At 38.1% G+C, this 23441-nt stretch overlaps 1 protein-coding gene across 2 annotated transcripts in view; it reads left to right on the top strand.

Moving 5' to 3' along the window:
- The window catches only part of PRKD1 (protein kinase D1), a 329628-nt gene extending 309880 nt beyond the window's left edge, over positions 1-19748 (top strand). For both annotated transcript variants that reach the window (XM_032856215.1, XM_032856216.1), the window contains 2 exons: positions 18315-18400; positions 19246-19748. In XM_032856215.1, the coding sequence (XP_032712106.1) occupies positions 18315-18400; positions 19246-19464 (305 nt within the window). In that variant the 3' untranslated portion in view covers positions 19465-19748. The remainder of the gene's footprint in view (positions 1-18314; positions 18401-19245) is intronic.
- The last annotated feature ends 3693 nt before the right edge of the window (positions 19749-23441 follow it).

A 23441-nucleotide genomic window follows, 5' to 3' on the forward strand; every position in this document is an offset into this window, starting at 1 on the left:
TATGGTTGGTATTAAATGGCAAGAGCTATACATTATAAGGACTTTGAGTTACTATTAGCAACAACCCTTTGATATCCTCTAATTAGTTGCAAATTATAGCTGGGTGGATATATCTTAAAGGAATCTGTGGCCTACAAAAGAACTATCATGTAGCCAAAGCACTAATGAAATATTTAGGATAATTTAACAGAGGCAAAAAGCAAAGTATCATTATGTTTCCTTTCTAGAAGGCAGAAAGGTGGGATTATCACATAATCTTGTGACAAGTATCCTTGCTAGGAAACACTACCTTTAAATATGGTTGACCATTTTGCCTGATACCTGCAATCCAGAAATCCAGTAAAATGACTTGATATTGTTACCACAGTACAAATCTGGAATACCTCTGAAGCCAGTCAACATTTTCCTGCTATGCAGGAATAGGTCATTGGGGAAAGAGCCTCCACATTTTAAAATCTTTTTCTTGGAGTAGTGGAGTAAATGATGTTCCCTCTCTGGTACCATGGAAGGAAATGCGCTGGCCTAGCTGTGTCGATACAACCTATTGAGGCCAGAAACATACAGCTACAGATTGTGAATGTTTAATTATCACTGATAGTAGATGCCAGAGACCTAAATATTAATGCCTCAATGAACTGCTGTTGGGAAACCACATATATATCTATAGATAGAGATGTCATATCTCCAAAGGACAAAACATAAAATATTCTTCAAAGACCTTAAAGTTGAATGGAAAGATGTCAAATCAAAGGAAGAAGAATCACCATGGCTTTGACTAGTCAGACTAGTATTTTCAGAGGAGATGGAATTTAGGCAAGTCACGAAAATTTGCAAAGAAAGAGATGTAGCATTTCAGAAAGACAATTACATGGGAAATTTAAAAGACATTTATATTTGACCGGGAAGTACATATTTTACTTGCTGTACATATTTCTAAGTGCTGAAAATTTCCTACCACTGAGACAAAGTGATGTGGAGACCAGCTCAGATAGAACCTCGCATTTCTAAATCACTCAAGTCAGTTTGGGAATTAACTGGCATTTCTCCTCAGTATCTTCTTCTGACTCATCCTTGCCTTTGAGGCACAAGAGTTGTACTACTTGCTAATTGAGGCTCGAGATGGCAAATGAGTTACCTAGCTGCTGGTGTATGAACAGAACTAATAGTTGAATATGAAAAAGTTAGTTAAAGATGCCTTAATACAGCTGAGGTGTTATAGAAGTAGTTACTGACCTGGAGTCTGTCCCACTGTCTGGTGGAGAACAAACAGTTCTCTCGTGAAAAGTAATAATGGGCTGGTACAACATAATTTTAAGCACATGGGATCTGAGAAATACACAAGCAAACTAGTATTGGCAAAGGATGGTCACAACTGACCTTAGTGAATTTTTAGTCTCAGTATACTTTAAAACCACACCATAACAATCCGGATACAAGGAAATAAAATAAAGCACTTCAGGGGCTCTAAAATCAAAGGTAAGGAACAGCAGTCCAACAGTTCGAGTTATCATCCTACCTGCCATTCTAATTAGCCATCAGTTAACCTTCTTTGAGCTTCGATTCCTTAACTGTACCACAAAATAATGATTCCTGCCTATAGAATGAGGTTGTAACAGAAACTGAATGAGATAAAAGATGGGAAAAGCATCTACAAAGGCAGGTGTGGGGTGAACCAAGGACTTCGAGTTAGGAGGAGGCTAGAACACTAAGCTAAGCAGTTGCTCTGGCGGGTAACCAAGAATTGATTGTATAATTTTAAGAAATTATATGCAAACTGATGTGCATGTTTCTCAAGTATTCTTCCGACATATTGGTAGTTGTATTTTTTTTTTCTTGGCATGAAAATGCGAAAGAAAAAAGAAAGTTGTAAGGTCTTTGTAGCATACATAGATGTGTCAGATGAAAAAATTCCTGGATCCTGCATTTTTTTTTTCTGTTGGTGTAGAAAGGTACCTGATATAATATAATATATATATTGGAGTGCTGGACTTAAACATTGTGCCATTTGAACCTCACAGCAGTCCTCCAATATGTAACTTGTTTTCGTTTCTGTAATAGACAGAAACCAGAAAGGTTAAGTGCCTTGCCTAAAGTCACACAGTGGTAGGTATTGGACTTGAAGTTACTGCCTTCATTCTTTATATCATACATTGTTGTACATGAAAGGTGCTTATTTCTCATGGCTTGATGTTTAGGACACTATAAAGAATATTTTAAACTCATTCATTATTTTTGCTATGATAATATAATAAGCCAAGTACTAGCATTCTAGAGATGTGCTTACCAATAATTTAGCAGTTAATTAATTATTCAGGACTCTTGTGTGCAAATAAATAGAAACCTATAACTAACTTAAGCAGAAGATAATTTATTGACTCACACAACTGGGAAGTCCAAAAGGTGAATCTCGTCTCTTTGGAGCCAGCAGTTCAAGTGTCCTATTTCTCCATCTCTCATCATCTCTGCTTTACTTTATGATGGCTTCCTTCTCAGGTAGACTCTTCATGTGGTGCCAAGTGATCCCCAGCAGCCCAGGTTTTACATGCTACTCATTGTACATGATCTCAGAATGGAAGAGTAATTATCTCTCAGTAGCCATAGAGTCTCTGAAAGGGGCACTGATTGGCTCTGCTTAAATCCCGTAATACCCTGGGAACAATCCCATTGTCACCACAGGAACCTGGCTTTGATTGGCCATATAGATGATGGAGAGCCTCTCCAGTTTGGAGAGAGTAAGTTCCTGCAGGGAAAGGATAGTAGGCTAAAAACAAACACAAAAGCATTAACAGATGTCCATTATAAAAATAGATTTTTTTGTGTGAATCAAGGTATGATTTGAAAAATGAGAAAAAACTTGAGGAAAACTTCACTGACCAAATGTTACAGGTAAAGGGGAGATAATAAAATTAAACTTTCAAAGAAAAAAATAACAATAGCTAGCACTTCTATAACATTTGCATTATAGCCAAGCACTCTATATATATGAACTCATTTACTCATCCCCAACCTTTGAATAGATACTATAATTGTTTCCATTTGAAAGATGAAGTGCTGTAGACACAGAGGGTTAAGTGACTTGCCTAAGTGGGGCCAGGGTGCAAATCCTGTCAGCTCGCTCCAAGGTAGAGGCTCTTATCTACTACATTTACAGCCTCTTGATTATCCTAATGGATTTTGCCATGCTGTCACATTAAATTTTTAATATGCTTTCACTAGCTTAGAGCTACAGTAGCAACACAATTTTCAATAATGTCTTAAAATACAGGGAAACAAGATCATGTTGTGATAATGACCTGAGTTGAGAGCTCTTCCACTTAGAGTAATGGTGACCCCATCCAAGTTACTTACTCTCTTAGGTCTCAGTTTTCTTGTCTGAAATATGGTGACAGTAATTCCTAATTCACTGGGTTATATTAAGTACTAAATGAAATTATACTGGAAAGTGCTTAGCCCAGTGATTGACATAGCTAGAGTACCTTAAATATATGAGCACTTTCTGTTTTCCAGCCACTTTACATGATTGGTCTATCTGTCTATATATATATATGTATTTAGCTATACACACACACTTATATATAATTACATAAAGTTATATGTGTAACTAAACACATATTTAATTACAGTTATATATAGGTATTTATATACATAACCAAATAATAAATTATAAATACAGCTAAATAAGAATGCATGTATACAATAAAACAGTCCAGAATGAATCACATGATTACAATTAATTACACACGAGAAGACTTTAGGTAATCATGAGATGGGAGTTTGAGAATGTTACAGTTCATTCGAAGCCAGTGTTGTGTGTTTCATCTTGTTTCATGTCGTCATTGTGACTACTGGATGGGTGTTTGACACCATCCAGTTTACCCATCCAGTTACCCATCAGTGATCAGCTTTATCACATACTCAGTTCAGTTTGGCCCTCAACACATTCATCCTATGACCTTTCTCAGTTCCTTGAAAGGACTTATATACCTATTTTAAAATATTTACTTGATTAGGCAAATTTATCTTATGGAAAGAGCAGCCCATTTTCGCTTAAACATTTTTTAGATGATCGGGTAAAACTAGGAAAATGATGACTTACTTGATCATGCATCAATATGCCCTTCCTTTCGTTGCATTTTTAGCAATTCCAAAAGAACAAGAGATAGATCAGGCGATTCTCCATGTTTATCACATTTGGTACAATAATAAGGGTAAATCTTGGATGGACATTGCCAAAACATCAGAAAATTGCAAACAAGCCTCCGTCTATGATTTAAGAAGTAGATAACAGGAGTATAGGGCTTAGAAATGGGAATTGGAAAAACTAGCTAATAGAACACAGGAATATTTCCAGGGCAAGGGATTTCTAATAATTTTGCCAAAGAACCTTCTTGATTATGGCTCATTTTAAATAACCCGTCGTAGTCTAGCTCTAGGTCTATAGCAGGCATTTTTTAACTTTGGCATGCCAACAATTTCTAGTTAAAAATGGAGATTCCCAGTCTCCATCCCCATAAATAGCAATCCCGCCCTGAGAATGTAAAAAGTCCATGGATCACACTTTCAAAAACGCTGCTCCAGAGCCCTGATCCTCTGAAAGATCTGACAGCTGAAAAGTGCTCTAAATTTTTTTTTCTAAAACACTTTTTAAATAAATCCCCAGGATTCAAATATGAGTAAACTATAAAATTCCTAATTCCCAGCTTCTTTCTGCACTCACATTTTCTTCATCAGATATTTAATATCAGGACATGTAATTTGTTCCAAATATTAAACATAGTTCAATATATACATTGTCATGAAATTGGTAAGAATAGAAAAAGCTTCTTGACCAGTTTCTTCTGTGAAGAATAAAAAAACAAAGCATATAAACTCCAGGAAATACAAAAAGTTGTGTAATAAAGTTATATACAATACAGAAGAAACTAACATGGTGCCATGATTATGAGCAATTAAAAGAATATGGGAAAAGAGAATCCTTTTTACACATGAAAATTCTCCTTTGAATGGACATAGTTTTGCAAATTTGATATTATAGGGTATGGGGGAGGCATTATAATTTTATGGTTCATAATAGTTACATATAGATTATTCCACATATTATTGGTTTAAAATTTTAGATAACCTTTAGACCAAGCATGTCGGACTTTATTATACTTATGCAAAAGAATGTAGATAATGAAACATCTACAATGCTGAGAAGGAGAACAGAGAAGAGGTAAAGAGAGCTCTAAGAGCCATAGCTTTCACAGAGTTCATGTAAGATTCTGCCTAGGTGAATGGACTGAGTTATACAAATTTACCTATATATGATTTAATGTATAATTTGATCTTAAGAGTTAATACTTGTGAATAAATATTCTCTCTATATATTATATACATATTCATATTGTGTGCCAGGCACTGTTCTAAATTACAAAGGTGGCCAATACATTAATTTTAGGATAATCTCATTACTTGGGGGAAGGAGGACAATAAGGTCTAAGAAAAAATGAAATGATTCATTGTCCTTAAAGGAAGGGAATCTGTTTTGTTTTGTTTTGTTTTTAAGGTGGTTCTCTCTTTTTTTTTTTTTTTTAAGATTTTTAAAAATTTATTTGACATAGGGAGACACAGCAAGAGAGGGAACACAAGCAGGGGGAGTGGGAGAGAGAAGCAAGCTCCCCGCTGAGCAGGGAGCCTGATGCAGAGGCTGGATCCCAGGACCCTGGGATCATGACTTGAAGGCAGACGCTTAACGACTGAGCCACCCAGGTGACCACAAGGTGGTTTTTCTCAAACTCTGTGATAAAGGACCAGTTTTATTTTATCTTGATTTCCAAACATATGGACCAGTACTTTGTAAAATAAAACAAATGTGACAGCAGTATCAAATTGCTATAAGAGTTTCCAAAGACTTGGTCTTACTTTCTATACTTATCTCGCCATAGATCAATGAACAGATTGGCACTGGTTCATGGACCTCCTGTGAGTGGCACTGGTTTAAATCAGAAGAAATTTTTTAAGTAGTTGAAAGAGGTAATCTCTGGAAAATGGGTCTCATAATGAGATGTGAGGTTTTTATTTTTCATTTTGAACTTCTTTTACTGATTAATTTAGATCTTTTACCAAGTGCTTGCAGTACTTTCATTACAAAATAATCAAAGTGGGGTGCCTGGATGCCTCAGTCAGTTCAGCTTCTGCCTCTTAATCTCAGCTCAGGTCTTGATCTCAGGGTCGTGGGTTCAATTGCTGTGTTGGGTTCCATGCTGGGCATGGAACCTACTTTAAAAATATATAAAAAATAAAATGAACAAAAGTGTGTGTGGGGAAAGAAGGCTCCAGAAATAAATGGAGTACAACCTTTTATGTAACTATCATTCTTCCATGCCTGGCCTGAAAATGTCTAAACTTTTAAATACACAAACAATATATGTAATATTTTATATATAAGTAGTATTCACCAAAGAGCCAGGATTATGTTTTCTTTCCCTTAACACCAGCTCTTGCATTGTGACTGGGCAGATGACGACGTAACTTTCACTCTAAACCTGTGTCGACACAAAGGAGAATGTTCAAGTGTGAAAGTCGTACAAATTCTCTTTTCCTGTATTCTTTCAGTTGCTGATAATCGTAACATACATCTTAACATATTCTTTCTTATGTATGACTTTAGTAGGCAGCTTTTGTTTTCCCAAGAGTTTTCGAGGAAGAAGGGAAGTGACATAGATAACTGAGTGATACGGGTTGCATAGCTGGTAAAGTGAGATATCATAGTTGCTCCAGTGCAAGTCATCTTACCAGAATGAGGACAGACCCACAGCAATGGGAAAGCATTTATTAAAGTCAAAAGTACATTTCCATCATCTAATTGAATCGATGTGTTCCATTAGAGACACATGCTGAATCTGAGGAAGGTTAGCAATAGACAGTGAAGATCACCAGAGAAATTACTATTTTTTTTTTCTTCTGAGTTTTGATATTCCTTTATGTGCCATCAGGGAGGCATGCAGGCAGTAATCAACACAGAGGCAACCTTGGCAATTGTCTCACGATGAGCCCCCAACCCCCGCAGACAGAGATCATATTCTGTATTCACAGGTGAAGTCTGAAGGAGCACCTACTCTAAAATCACCTGCTGTGTTGTTACTGCTCAGCGTCAGAGTCACATGGTTAGATGGTATTATCAAGAATTAAGAGCTGACAGGAAGCTTTGACATTCCACATATTAAAAGGGGTGGGGGAGGAAAACTCCTTGCATGAATCCTATAGCTTGTCTTCAGTTCAAAATGATCAAATAATGACGAAGCCCCAGTGACATAGGTTTTTTCCATCTGTATACTCAAATAGCCTTGATGTTAGTATTTCTGCCTCCTCCTTGCCCTCATAAACATAGCTGTAATTTATTCTTCCAGCAGGTCTTAATCCTGTGGTGACATTTATGCATAAGGTAGAATACATGGCATCTCGAATCACGGAATGGCTATCATAATATGCCACTACATTTATCAAAGCATCTCAGTTTTACTTTAAAAGCAATTTTTAACCATTCAGTGTGGTTAATTCAAATAAAATTGGTCACAAGTGTGTTTTTCCCTCAGAAATTGAAGATGAAAAATACAGCCAGCACAAACACAAAGCAAAGCTAAATAAAAGCCTAGCACCAAGAATACCACATGGTATGTTTTCAAAATCCAACAGTGTTCCAGAACGCTAAACACTTAAGTTGGAAGTAGCACTTTGCCATGAAAAGGAACCAGCTGTAGGTCCCTCTTGCACTACATATTGTTCAAAACAAAAAATAACCCCATTGAAAATAAGCCTTGGGTAGATGAGACCCAGAAATCCAAATGTATAAGAAACAAAAGAAAGACAATTGTCATTTTAATAATTAAACTCTGTTTGTAACAGTTTATGAGGCTTGCAGATCCGGCAAGCCTGCTGAATATTAATGAATAGATTGATTTGTCAACATATTAGCACCACTGTCAGACATAACAGCATGGAGGAGATGTGAGGGGACTAGCCAGTGAACTGCTTCAAAATGCTTGACTGAGTGCCAGGAAATTCTATCACGATTGGTAAACTAAAGTGAATAATGTGGGTTCAAACTTCCACTGGAGTTTAATAATCCCCTCTTGAAATTCTGGAGTTACTTATGTTTACTTTTTTTTTAAGTCATGCAATTCATTCAATAATAAGGAACTTTAAGATTATGAACCAAAGGCATAGAGTAATTTTTAAAAATCTAATAGAGTGAATTCTGTATTATGTATGTGTGTGTATGTATACATGTATTTCAAAATCTAAATGAGATAATATATGAAAAGATGTACCACCAGGAAAGGAATCATTTATTTTGATAGCAAGTAAGATAAAACTAATAGAATTTTCTCTAAAATACGGTAATTTGTAGAGAGAAACTGCTGAGAAGTTTTAGCAAGAATATTGGCATTAAAAAAAAAAGAATATTGACATAGGTGCTCAAAAATTGGCAGTTTGTCCCCCAAATTGAAGTGTTTCCTGTATATCTCAATTATAAAATTAAAATTTCACTTATGAATGTATATCATAGTTGAGTTGAAATATGACATCTGAAATGTCAGGGAAGAGGAGCAGTGAAGTTTAAAGCACTCTGTGAGTTTGCTTTCTTCTATAATGATAACACAGAATACTTCAAAATACAGCATCTTAAAAATCTTACTTAACCCCTATACTGTTCTATAGTTCCAAGATATCCAGAACATTCTTAAATTGCTTCAGTGAGAGAAAATGCAAAGTTTCATGAGGAGCCCTGTTTCTTCTGAATTTGACCCTTGCACAATCAGCAAAAATATCTCAGTGTTTATATCCACTGTTAGAGTAAGCCGGCTTCTTTTTCCAAATAGAGGCTCATATCAGAGGTTTGAAAGCAGCTGTCATGCCACCCCTGAGCTCCATTCCTCTCCTCTTTTCTCTTTTCTTGGGCAGTCAGCTTTTCCTTCAGTCTCTTGTTCACCCTGGTCCAAACACTCTCATCTTTGTCTATGTTCTTTTGAAATCGCCCCAAAACTGTTCTCACTCAAGGTTCCGTGAGTCTAGCTAAGTGTAAAGTGAAGCCACCTCTTCCTCATGATGAAGAATACATTTCTTTGAGTGTGGCATAAAATCACAGTTGAGATGGGAACAAATGAGTTTACTGTGGATTTAGAATCCTGAATTCTTCTCATGCATGTTGTTGATAAGCCAGTTTTTCTGAGTCTATGCTTAGACCTTTCCTTGGCGGGAGGGGAAGTGGGACCCAAAAAGAGGACTTCGTCCTAAAAAGAAGACTTTGTTTCTTTCGTCCCTGTTAAATGTCATCTTACTAGGAGGGCCCATAACTCCAGATACAGTTACTTTGGAACTTATTTGTGTAATCCAATTCGTTTGCTCTTCCTGTTGGCATCCTCTGTATCCTAAAACCCTTCTGTGTCTTCCCTGCAGAATACTGAACCAGATGGGGCTGAGGACAGATAGCTTTCTTTGTGTTTAAAGACCTTTCTCTATGTTTACGTCCATCCATTCAGGGGCCCTTTGGGCAATATGAAACCAACTATTAACTACTGTCAGTGTTCTCATACCTCTAGTTCCTTGCTACTCAAAATGTGGTCTAAGGCTCTTCCTGGGATCTACTAAAAGATAGACTCTCAGGTCTTACCCCACATCTACCAAATCAGAATTCTCAGTGCAGGATCCGTGGCTTATTCATAGGCAGGTTTTTAACACGCTTCTGAGAAGCACGGTTTCGCAGTCGTTCTCAATGCTAGCTGCACATACTAGCAAACACTTGAGGTGTTTCTAAAAATACTGATACCTGGAAGCCCGTCCCTAAAGATTTTCACTTGAACGTGCAGTTTGGGTATTAGCATTTTTTGAAAACCAGAAATGCAGAAACCTCTCCAAAGGATTTTAATGTGCAGTGAAAAGGGAAAAAAAAAAAAAAGTCCACCCGAACATCATTAGGATCATACAAGTGTATTTCGATTTCTACCTTAAATTTTGAATCCGTTTGGCATCTATTTCGGGGCTGCTGTATGCCGTGTTTGAACAATTCATGATTTCCGAGATTGTGTTTCTAGTTTTCACGAGGAAGTGAAATTGAACATAAAGCAAAGGCATAACCGTTGGTAGAGTAACTTTCTACAAAGGAAAGAACTGGAAAAGGAAAGATACCGACTTGAGTCTGGAAGGGTCCTGCGCTTCATTGGACTGTGGTCATTGACTTCAGACCGAGTCAGAGGAGGATTTCCAGTGGCCTTGTTTTCGGCCTGCAGCCTCTGGTTTCAGCCCAGGAGGAGCGGCCCAGTTAGTGTTGCCGGGCAACAGCTTGCTGTGTTGAGAGCTGGAATGTGAAGGGTTGCAAAACGATTTTTAAAATAAACACACAACTTACCATCAGCATGAAGCAAACCAAGAGAAGTACTGAGCACTACACTGTGACAGGCAGGGAGGCGGAATCGAAAGGGAAAAAAGAAAAAAGAAGGCAAGGAGCTCAGTGGTCGACGGATGATGGCTCCGTCACTAGAATAATAGTTCTGATCTGGTTTCCCATTTGAAAATTTGTACCTGACTAATTGTGGGTGGACAGAAGATAGTGTGGAAAAAATGTTGAAAAGGTACTATTTCTGGAGAAAAGAGGTCAGCCCATGGGATTCACAGGTAATTGCACTTCTGTTAAATCAACATTGCAAAATAACATGATCTCTATTGCCGGTATTCTCAGCATTATTCTGAATTTCTGCTAGGAGTCCACAATGCTGTGGTCGATTACATTTTATCGAGTTGTGATGTCTTTCCATCCAGGGCTATGTTTAGCCAAAATAATACGAACCATATGCACACAATGTGGATATTAAAACTTAGAGCTGAGAAAATGGCCATTTAAATTTCTAATTAATGTATTCAATCTACCAGATGCCATTTAGCGAGCATTTTTCTAATGCACTGAATGATGCATTTTATTTTAAATATTTATGAAACTTATGTGCAAAAATCAGTACATAATCTGTGTGACCTTAAAAGAGTTAAAATCTAGTGGGAAGGATGGGGGGAGGACAGGCATATACTGAGATAATACAAGATGGGAAATGGGAAGTGACTGAGAGGTTTGACCCGCGGGACCTAATATATATTCAAATATGGCCAGTTCTATTCATTTGGTAGGATTTTCTCCAGGTTTTGGACGTCCTTCAGTTTAGCCATAGTAATGGCATATGCAAATGTGCTATCTATATAGAGAGAACCTATTTTTTTTTTAAAGAGAGGAAGAGAGGTCAGGGGAGGGGGAGATGCCAAGGGAGAGGGAGAGAGAGAATCTTAAGCAGGTTCCACACACAGCATGGAGCCCAACCTGGGGCTCATCTCACAGCCCCGAGATGATGACCTGAACTGAAATCCAGAGTCCTACCCTCCTACACTCAACCGACTGACCCAGCCAGGCCCCCACAGAGAATCTGTTCTGTCCATACACTTGGTACTTGGTTTGAAATACAAAATGACTGCCATATAGTCTACAGTTTCAGAGGTAATTCTGAATTCTGATGCCAGAAGAAAATGGAATCTATACAATTAACACTGCGATGGAACATTTCTTTTCATCTTAAAACATAAAGCCCTTCAGCACCTGCATATACCATTTAGTTTTGATTTTGTTCCGATATACTTGTACACGTGGCAAACAGGCTACCCAGAACTTTAGCTATCCTAACATCTGCTGAAAGTTCCATTCCAGCAAAAGAGAACGTCTGATTAAATTTTCTCTGCACTTTCCTGACATTTTAGTCTTTCAGCTGATGGGGCAATGAGAGAAATTGCTGTACAGGAAGTTAGAGGGGAAATAACCATGTTAGCCAAGAATTTATTGTAGCAAAAAAGAAACATCAGACTTCAAAAAACAGGATTTTCTTTTCTCTTGTTTTCTGACTTATAGGAAACACTAGTGTGAATCCATGGCTAGAGATGTTTTAGAAGGCACAAAGACCTTTTGCTCATGAAGGATAAAGTATTCTTTTAAAAATGAAACTTGAACCATACAATCGCCTAAAATTTTCCAATAACAAAGAAAAAGGAAAGACTTCCCACATTGCCTCTGTTGTGGGATCATAGGCACGAAGGTTAAGAAAAAATTCTGGAATTTTTTTACGGTGTAACTTCATAAGTTTATTTGAGTAGCCCAGGACAGGACCCATGAGCAGACAAGAGCTGCACTTCTGCTGATTGAAGCTGATAGTTATATGCCTAGTGCTCAAGGGGGAAGGTGGGGGGTGGGGGGGTATTACATCATAAATGTCCTCTTCGAATTTCTATTCATAAAACTGCTTTCATAAGAGTTCTTTGGTGCTTATCATTCAGTTCAGTATTAGCTATCGGTGAGATAGACAGGCAGTCATGAGACCCTTTAAGACTGGAGCAACCAGGGGCTCCTGGGTGGCTCAGTCGTTAAGTGTCTGCCTTCAGCTCAGGCTGGGATGGCACTCCGCACGGGCTCCCTGCTCGGTGGGAAGCCTGCTTCTCTCTCTCTCTCCCCCACTCCCCTGGCTTGTGTTCTCTCTCTCACTGCGTCTCTCTCTGTCGAATAAATAAATAATAATAATAAATAAGTAATAGATTAAAAAAAAAAGAATGTAGCAACTAGCATGTATTTGATCTTTACTGAAACTCTGCAGGCTATCTGCAGCCTTCTGGGCTGAAGGTGAATATTTTTCTGCTTCTCTCCCTCATAACCTTGATGGGGCTGTCCAAGGTGTTTAGAGAGCTTGGATTTAAGACATTTTATTAATGACAAGGAAGGGATTGAGTTTAAGAAAGAGAAAGGCTAACTTCCAGAATAAATGGACAAGAAAACCAGAAAAACAATCCTACCAGTCTCTGAAAAAGTTATCATATTTACTGCAAAGAGAAGGAGAAATCAGCCACTGCCCATTTTTCTCCTGTTTTCTTCAGGGAGGCATGGGGAGTCTTCAGAGAGAGTAAAGGGGGGAGAATGTTGAACAAAAAAATATATAATCCCAGGGAATAGAGGAGTTCCTGCATAGCTTTGGCCCTAGCCAGTGTCAGCTGTTCAAAATGGCGTCTGCTGATTGCCCAAAACTGTGGAGACCAGCACTGTGTTGCAATAAACGTCAACTCTTGAAAGGCAGGTACTTGGATATATCCTTTTTGCTCTATCTAGGGAAGGAAGTGCAAGATATCAAGATTTTCTGAGACATTATCTCCTTCTCCAATATCCCTTTCTCATGGGACTACAGAGACATCTTCCCCAGCTGCAGATCCTCATGGGCTCTGGGGAACCTGGAGTTTCTGCCTCCTGTCTTCCCCCTTGGGCACTGGCATCCTGCTCTGCTGCAGTGCCAGCATGCACCTTCCCTTCTGACTTTCCATTCTACATCAGTCCTCTTTATTCCTGTTTCCCACAGCTGGACCCAGACTGTGCTCCTGGTCTCCATTCCTTAGTTTTGAGAGAAATTCACAGAATGGCCCAGTTTTGCCTCTGTCTCTCCCATTTTCTCTCCCTCCCCCTCACCCCCTGCATTCCCTCTAAATCAGATTGCTGCATCTAGATTTAAGTTTGGGAACTGGAGTTGAGACCCCCATCTGGACTTTTCTTCTGATTGCTGGCTCTCTTTTGGGACTGCTGGAACTATGCCCATTTTACTAGTCTTTTTTGCTTGTTTGTTACTGGCTTCCTCTTCCCTTAGCTTGGATCCTCTGCACTCTTAAATTATACCTAGCAGCTTCTGCTGGGAGTTAGCACCTGGGGGGTCGGGGTGGGGCAGGGGGTGGTTGTATCACAAGAAGAAGGACACTCAGTAGCAGCTATAAATATGATACATGTTAATGACTGCATGTTAAAGAAGCTCACAGTGGTGCTCTTAGAACCATTGTGAGTGATTTTTAATAAATCATGGATAAAATGAGAGAGATGCTAGAATACTTAAGACAGGCCAGAGTTTTCTGAATTTCTGGAAGGGGGAAAGAATAAATTCTAAAGTCATTCAACAAGAAGCGTAACATTTATCCTTGACAAAATCCTAGACTGAATGATTGAGTAGATAGTGTGCAGACATTTAGAAAACAAATCCTGGCCCTTAGAAGGAGATGACTAAAAGTCAGTATTAGTCAATATTAGTTTACTTAAAATTTTTTCTGGAATAATTGGATTTTCTTTTGAAATAAGAATGATAGAATGAGTACTACTAAGGACTAATGTGCCTTCAGTATAATAAAATATTTGGAAAAAATCTCCCATCTATCTTCCATCTTTAGAAAAGATAATAAAGTAGGGACTGGATGGCAGTACTCCTGGGAGGCAATTGCCTTTTTTCACCAGCCTTGGTCAGAGAATAACCAGTAGGCATGGAGGTTGGGGCTGTGATCTAGGATAGAGTCATCCAGAGTCATATTAAAGCATTTTCCTTACAAAAAAAAAAAATGTTTCTTAAAGTCTAATTAATACATAGCAGATAGACTCATTCAGTTGGAAGTGGTAGGTAATTAGGATGTTTATTCTTTATGGTAGGAGGGGCTCATATCACATTCAGAATAGTCTTTGAATGCCAAAATGTTGAGTTAAACTCACAGAAGAACATGAGAACATAAAAGTATAGTAGAAACATAATTAAGAAGAATTTAATGTTCATAATTAGAAAAAAATGTTAAACTTAATTTTTTTAAATTATTTTTATTAACATATAATGTATTGTTTGCCCCAGGGGTACAGGTCTGTGAGTCACCAGGTTTACACACTTCACAGCACTCACCATAGTACATACCCTCCCAAAAGTCCATAACCCCACCACCCTCTCCCTCCCCCCCTCCCCCCAGTAATCCTCGGTTTGTTTTGTGAGATTAAGAGTCTCCCTCCCGATCCCATCTTGTTTCATTCTTTCCTTCCTTACCCCCCAAGCCCCCCACCCTGCCTCTCAAATTCCTTATATTAGGGAGATCATATGATAATTGTCTTAATTAAGTTTTAACATTCATGTCAGTTAATAATAATGAGTTAATAGTATGATCTAGTTACTATATGCCATAGTCTCTAAGAGCAAGGGCTTTGGAGCCAGACCCCTGGATTTCAGCCTCAGTTCAGGAGCTATCTGACTTAGGCCAAGTTACATGACCTTTTCCTTTTACATAAAGTGGCAATGAAAATAATAAAAAACTACTTTCATAGGATTGTTATTAGGACTATCTAAGAATATGAATGTGAACTTTAAAAACCCTCAATTCTATGCTACCTGAATAATATCTATGTGTACAAATAAGTCAGTTAATTATGAGGAAGCTTCTGTCAACAATGAATAGGAACATTGAAGAAAAGCTAGTGAAAGTCAAAATAAGGCTGCCGGGGAAGACTGAGGAGTGTGAAGGAACAGCTGAAAGAACGCTAGGTGGAAGCTGAAGCAAAGGGGAATTGCTGGCCCTAAGTCTTGAAAAACTGTCATACAGAATAGAGCCAAGTTCGTGTGGGTTAGTTATAAAAAGACCGTTTGTGGCACAATATAGGAGAAACAAATTCTTGTCACTAGTATCATGTAACTCATTGACATAGGAAATAGTCTGGACCATGGGAGACTGTTCATACCATCTCCAGTGTGTCTGTGCTCACGCTCACATTTTGCCTTTGCAACTAGATTGGGAGCTTTTTAGGGTTAGAGCTTTATCATTAACTCTTGTCTCCTAAGTCATTGCCAAGAGTCATTCCTTAGGGAAGATTTGGTAAATGAACAGATGAATGAATGGTTGACACCTGTGAGGAACATAGCCAATAAAGAGAACATGGTGAAAACAAAACAAAACTTTAGAATTTCTTTTTAAAAATGGGTTTAGTGAAAGGCATTTTGGATGGTACAGTTAATGGTGGATTGTATGACTTGATGGATGTTTTAAGAGCTCCAGAAACAGAGACAAGTAGAATGGAGCTCTCAAACACGAACGATGGACCTATTTTCTGAATAGTACCACGTGCCCAAAGTTAATTATCCCCGTTTTTTTTTTTCTACCAAAACCCACAAAATATGTTTATAAACACACAAACACACACACCTATTTTTATCCGCACATGTATCCCTTCTAATTCTCTCCTTATATCCTCAACTATTTTCTCTTGGCGGTACTTGCCCTTATTTTGCTGTGTTTATTCACATCGCCCGGGTACTGCGGCTTTAGTCAGACTTCTGATTGTGTGCTTCATTCAGCAGAAAAATTTCTCCATCTCCACATATTCCATTCCCTTCAGACGCTTACAGTTTCTCCTCTGGCAGTCCTTCCCTTCCCATTAGGCAGTGTGATTCACCGTTGGGGTGCATTTGGGCACAAACCAGACCTTTTGTTGAGTTACTGTACTCCTACCTTCCTAATTACAGAATTCAAAGCAGAATGAGTGAATTAATAACATGTATTTATTGCCTGCAGGGTCTGGGGAAGTGTAATGCCGTGGTGCACTTACAGTAGCACATAAGCTCTCCTGTCTCCCTTCATCCTCCATTTTGCTCTGTGACTTCACAGCAGCAAGAATGGAAGGTGCACTTTACTCACCAGTGAGTAAATCATGTGAATGGCTGTTTTAAAGCACATGCCCAATTCACAGTTCACTGAGAGAACTATACTTTCAAAAGCTCTCTGGGAACACATGCATGGAATTTGAAATTATACTAAGTACCGTGTTTCCTGAGGTACCCTAACTAAGGCAAGGGTGTATGGGCCTAGATGGCATTGAAATGTGTGCTGTTGCATTTACTTTCCCCAGTCAAAGAATTCTGAAATGTTTGATTCTCCAGCCGTTCAAGCATGCAGACAAATATTTGGAGTATTAGTATCAGAGAGAAGAACTCTGGATTGCCAAAAGACTATAGAAATAATTTCTCTTTGCCTGATAATGAGAAGGATTCTGATTCATTCTGTCTGAAGCAATCTGTCCCAGTTGCCTCTGGACCCCTGTGATCACCTGTATTTCAGATCCATACAGGCTGACGTGGACCATACTATAGAGTCAAAGGCTCTTGGTGGTTGGGGAAGTTGGGGAATTGATTGACATTTTTTTAATATCAGCTTGATTAAGATTTGGAGGGGAAAGATCCATCTTTCAGGAAACCAAATGACCAGGGTAGGTTAGGGGTAGAAATTAACTCTGGTGAAATGTGAATGCTTCCATTGGTTTGGCAGATTTCACTAAGCTCTTTTTTGAGAAGATGCTAAGATGAAGGAAATATGGGAAGTTATTATAAAAATGAGTAAGAAGTGTAATAGTGAATTTAATAAATGAACTATTAATAATCTAGGCCAAAAATATAATTTTTACAAAGGTGTCATGTCACATGATGCTATGGGTATCTCAGGTGGTCTGTAGACTAGATAACTAGAAGAATCACTTTTTCAGGGTGCCTGGGTGGCTCAGTGGGTTAAACTTCTGCCTTCAGCTCAGGTCATGATCTCAGGGTCCTGGGATCGAGCCCCACATTGAGCTCTCTGCTCAGTAGGGTGCCTGCTTCCTCCTCTCTCTCTCTCTCCCTGTCTCTCTGCCTACTTGTGATCTCTGTCAAATAAATAAATAAAATCTTAAAAAAAAAAAAAAGGAAGAATCACTTTTTCCCTCCTAAATTACACTCCGTAGGAGTCCCAATCAAAGTCAGAGCGCTAAGCTGGGTAGACTGGTTCTAACCTCATTGAATAATTCCTATTAGAGAAGTTTCTTTCCTGTCTAGAAAACAGTGAAGTCTAATATAATTGCAATTCATTGGGTATTTTAAAAAGCAAAGTGAAAGAAACCAGAGGGTTTTCCTATTGGGCCATTGGTTTTTAAGCCCTGAGTTTATGCTGAGTCTTGGCCCATGTTATGTTTTATTTTATTCCTTTTAAATTTGGTGTCTAAATGTCATTTGATTCAAGACAATGAAGCCTATTATGTGTATTTAAACTTTAAACACATTTTGTAACAAAATTAGTAAATGCTTTCTCTTGAATATCAGTTGTATCCTACAGTTAGTATAAAAAATAGTTAGATGATGCACATTTAAACCAAATTCCTGCTTTAGAAAAATGTATTAAAGACCAGACCAAGAGAAACTCACATCATATTCACAAAAGATTCAGACTTCCTCCTCCGTAATTATTTTCAATTTTATTTTTTAACATCCAAAATAAAATGAAGGCCAAGGTTTTAGAATTCTCAAGAGGTATTTTCTTCGGGTTCTAGTGCCTGTTATCACTGTGCTGCATTTAACAGTGTGAAATAGCAGATGTGAAATAAACTGTAAATGAATTGTGCTTATGTTCCAGATTTGTCATGTTTTTTTATCAATAATTGAAATTTTTTTCAGCCATTGATCTTATCAATAACTTGCTGCAAGTAAAAATGAGAAAGCGCTATAGTGTGGATAAGACCTTGAGTCACCCTTGGCTACAGGTAAACATTAATCACTGGATATTTTCCCAATCAGATGGACTTCTAAATATTTACAAGATCTTGGTATTATTTGTAAAAATCTTTTGTTACATTCTTAAAAGTGTTATTCTTATATCAATTTGTTTGCCAAAATGCATGCAACTTCTTAGGATTTAATAACAATTTAGTGTTTCTAAATCTCTCTCTCTCTACCCATGACTATTTGACGGGAGAGAAATATACCACATTACACACTCACATATGTGTGCTAATACATGCACCCAAAATAAAAACAGAAAAACAAAAACAAACAAACAAAAAAATCTAAGGGTCATTATAAAACTCCAAGGACCAGATTTCAAGAACTTCTGTATGTGTAATCCTGATAAATGTCCAAGCAGATGCCCATCTGGTCAAGCACTGTGCTTATTTGGAGGCTATATTTTTAAGTCCTGGGCTAATATTTGTGGAACAAATGCATGGCAAATATCAAGTATATGCATGTGTTTGGTTCCTCTTATATATTTATTTTCACATTAAACATTAGAGAAATGATACTATGCAATACTGAAGAGTTATTCGTAGGCACTAAATTTCAGAGGAATGCCAGTATTCCTAATTGTTTGACTGCAAGCATTAATTGCCCACTCTTTTATGCATGATATCGTATATACAGTCTGCATTTGCAGAGTTTGGGTAAATAGGAAGGCTTTGGTGCTGATGTTGTCCCCCTCAGGGCACCTGAGGAAAGACACAGCATGGATAGAGTGGAAAGGAAAAGGTTGTAGGGAACTGACAAGACATGAAACCATGTTTTAATGAGTTGTAATCATCTCTATGGTAATATTTTGGAATTTCTTCCTCAGGATTATCAGACCTGGTTAGATTTACGAGAGCTAGAGTGCAAAATCGGGGAACGCTACATCACCCACGAAAGCGACGACCTGCGGTGGGAGCAGTACGCAGGCGAGCAGGGGCTACAGTACCCTGCTCACCTGATCAATCCAAGTGCTAGCCACAGTGACAATCCCGAAAATGAAGAAACAGAGATGAAAGCCCTCAGTGAGCGTGTCAGCATCCTCTGAGTTCCATCCCCTATAATCTGTCAAAACACTGTGGAATTAATAAATACATACGGTCAGGTTTAACATTTGCCTTGCAGAACTGCCATTATTTTCTGTCAGATGAGAACAAAGCTGTTAAACTGTTAGCACTGTTGATGTATCTGAGTTGCCAAGACAAATCAACAGAAGCATTTGTATTTTGTGTGACCAACTGTGTTGTATTAACAAAAGTTCCCTGAAACACTAAACTTGTTATTGTGAATGATTCATGTTGTACTTAATGCATTAAACCTGTCTCCACTGTGCCTTTGCAAATCGGTGTTTTTCTTACTGGAGCCTCAAATTGGTAAGAGTCTATGGAACCTGTCCATGAACTAGTTCTGTTCTCTGTGTCCCATTAGCATTGTCATTATAAGGAAACTCTTGAAGAGTAGATTATTACCAGTTCTATGAACAACTCCAAAACTCATGTGGGGAAGAAAAAAAAAAAAAGAAGAAGAAGAAGAAGAATGGGGAAAGGGAGATGTATCTACAATCTTCGACAAAAGTGCACGGAAGAGTTTACTGTATAGTTTCAAATCCTTTGCCTGCCTGGTGTGCCTCAGTATGTTTAAACTCAAATAAATGCACCTAGGTGCGCCTACTACTCATAAGCCTAAATGCCTTAGAAATGTAAACTGCCGTATGTTACAGATACTTCCCCCTTTCTTACAATACCCTGTGTACTATGGAAAATCAGCAGCTAAGCAACCTTTTGCCTTTGTGTATTTTTCAATAATAACAAATAAATATTCTTGTCAAAGCATGTGTCCACCTGACTGAATCATTTTCTTCTGCTTTCAGGCCATTTGGGAGCCAAGGTATCTACTCAAAAAGCAGAGAAACTCTCATGGTTTAGAATTTAGCTTTAACTACTCTGAAGCCTTAAAGTATGTTTCAAAGCATAATGAAGATTTCTGTCTTGCGTGTCATCTAGTTTCCAGTAGAAAAAAGAGCTCTCCAAGCGAAAAACAACCATAGCCAAACAGGAGACTTGGAGGCATCAATGAGAGTATTACAAATGGCCATCTCAATGTACCTTTCTGGTTTAGTCAATATAAAACCATGTTTTATTACAATAATGGCTCTAATTTCTTTCTGTAATTATCTAAACAAAAAGGTCCTAAAGTGAACTACAAAAATACACAAAGACTAGAGAATAATTCGTAAGGAGAAAGCCCACCTGAGGTAAAGTTCTATAGCCTGAGAAAGAGAGAACTAATACTGGACTTCACAGACTTTGGGGTAAGGAGTGGGTAATGTGAGCTATTTTTCTTTGTAGGAAGATGACAGAGCATTATCATGTATTACTGTTACTTTGTAACAGAAATGTTATAAATATTTAGAAGAATTTTTTAATTGTTATGAGATACTTGAATGTATTAGATAAACATGTTAAGACTACACAATATGTATAGATAGCAGCAGGAGAGTTCCATCTTTCCAGTGGTTAGTCACTATTTTGTATTATTACCATCCTTATTCTGTTCTATTGTCATTTATCCCTTATTCTAAGGGGTTTGAAATTTATGTCTCAGAACACCAACTGAAACTTTACAAGCAGAAGAGTAAGCAACATCGTAGAATTCACCCGGCCAGCAAGACAAAGTCTGGATAGAAGCCAGGACAAGGAGTGAGCCAAAAGACCAGTTAAACTATTGTAATAACCCTTCTGGGATGATGAGGACCGGATATAAAATAGTAGTAAATAGAATTTAAATGTGGAATTTAAAGAAATCCAGAACGAATCCTAGGTTTTTGGCTTGGATGATTGATGGAATTAATAATAAAAAGGAGTTACTGCCTTAGAAAGAGTGAGTTCATATTTGAAGATGTTGAATGTAAAGTTCTGTACAACACCAAGTTTGGGATATCCTGAAGGTATTTATATATGTGCCTGGAGCTTAGGGAAGAATTCTGGAGGTGAAGGTACAGATTTGTGAGTCAAAAGCCCACCATATGTTGATTAGGATGACTTGGATCCTTGGGGATAGAATGAGATGGAAGTGATCTTGGGACACAAGATCACTTGAAATACCAATATGGAAGGTTCAGTCAGAATGAAAGGAAAATTGAAAAGAAATGTTTAAAGGAGGAATTAAATGAAGTGATATTACAGAAGCCAAAGGAACAAGTTCAAAAATGAAGTAGACAACAGTAAAAAATACTATGGAGAGAGAATGATTTCAGCCTTTTGGGGACCACCCTTGCCAACCATTCCAGCATTTTGGAATGAATATGACCACAGCTACATTCAGAACAGCCGTGTCAAAAGGACAACTGTGTGGCAATGCTATTGACACAATCTATTGTGCCTTGTTATGAAGCACAGGGGGGAAAAAAGGCTGATGTTCAGAGAAAGGGGGGCCCACTGAAAATCATGCCCCTTTTCTTCCACCCAAAATATCAGGGATGCTGCAAAGAATCCAATTTCATTGAATGAGCACTCACTTTCTATGCTAAATTATCAATAAAATTGTCCAGAATTCACATCTGTGGTTTCTCATAGTATCAAATGATATGGGCAGGTCTGTAGTCTATGTTTAATTCAAAAGATAGCCCAGCATTTTTGATACAGAAGTATCATCTGATTCTAACAAAAAGAAGAGAAATGACAAAAGCATGTTTTAGGGAGGCTGTGTCCTCTGACTTTGTCACAGAGGCGATATTCCTTAGGCAATGATATTATTAGCCCACCCAAGATGCCATAAAAATTGTTGGTCTCTACGTATCCTGAGTCATCAGCAGAAACTGCCACTGTTCTTGCATTTGGCCTGAGCAAGAGGCCAGTGCTGAGAGAAGTATTTTGATCCCTGATGCTTTTGAAATGTCCATTTGTCCCTAAGGAAGAGACCATCTTTGCTTTTAGTGAATACTCACTCCGATGGAGACTGTTGAGAAATATGTAGTGAACCATTGTATTGAATGTATAAAACAAGTACAGTGGTGAAAATGAGGCAGCCATCTGTCTCCCCTGCATCCATTATCCAGTCAGTGTTAAGTTTGACCACCCCTGTGAAGTGATTATGTTTGCAGACTGTTTGTTTGGACTTGGTTTAAAAAAACCACGTATTGGTTCATCTGAAGAAGGCCCGTGGAGAAGGGCTGACTGCTTTCAGCGGCCAAAAGAGGACCATTTCTTCATCTCAGCCTTTACACATTGCCTAAAAGACGGTTCTGTCCACCCCACTCCCTTGTCTTTACTCCTAGTCATCCTTTAACCCTGCATTTGACCTATGTCTCCTATCGTTTTTGCTCCCCTGCTTCTCTTTAACTACCTTCTTTTTTGTTAGATATTTTTAGTATCCACCAACAAATTACCCCTTGACTTAAAGCAGGCTCAGCTTCCCACTTTCAAGAAAAACAATGTAAACAAATCAGCTTGAACCTTGCGTCTCCTTTTAGAAAATATCTAATTTCTGTCTATTTTTTCTCTGGCAAATTTCTTACTTTTTTTTTTTCCCCTTTGGCTTCTGTGTTTATATACCATGGAATAAAATTTTCACTTTTATTGTTGATAAAGCTCATCTCACAAAAGTCATCAATGTCCTCTAACTCAAAATGGGTGGATTTTCTCAACATAGCTTAGAGGTTAGAAACCCAAATGTAGAGACAGACTAACTTTGGCTTGATTTCTGGGTGACCATGGAAGGTCTGCAATCCCTCATACCTCTTTAGGAGTGTTGTGAAAGACTAAAATAATACAAACATACAGTTCAATGCATAACTGGCTCCAGACATCAATAAAGTCGTCAATATGGTTTGCTGTCCTTCAGTCATTCATCAACTACTCTTGACTCCTTTCTGTGTGCTGGGACTATAGCAGCTGAGAGGGAGATATGGTCACTATCCATATTTCCTATGACATGTTCTCTCTGAGGTCCTGCCTCCATTTATTTTGATGGCTACTGAAAGGGGCATGAACTTCGAAGCTTAACAGGCATAGATCCCAATCCCAA

Source organism: Lontra canadensis, unplaced genomic scaffold, assembly GCF_010015895.1.
Source record: "Lontra canadensis isolate GAN:19392208 unplaced genomic scaffold, GSC_riverotter_1.0 scaffold12, whole genome shotgun sequence".
NCBI classification, from domain to species: Eukaryota; Metazoa; Chordata; class Mammalia; order Carnivora; family Mustelidae; genus Lontra; species Lontra canadensis.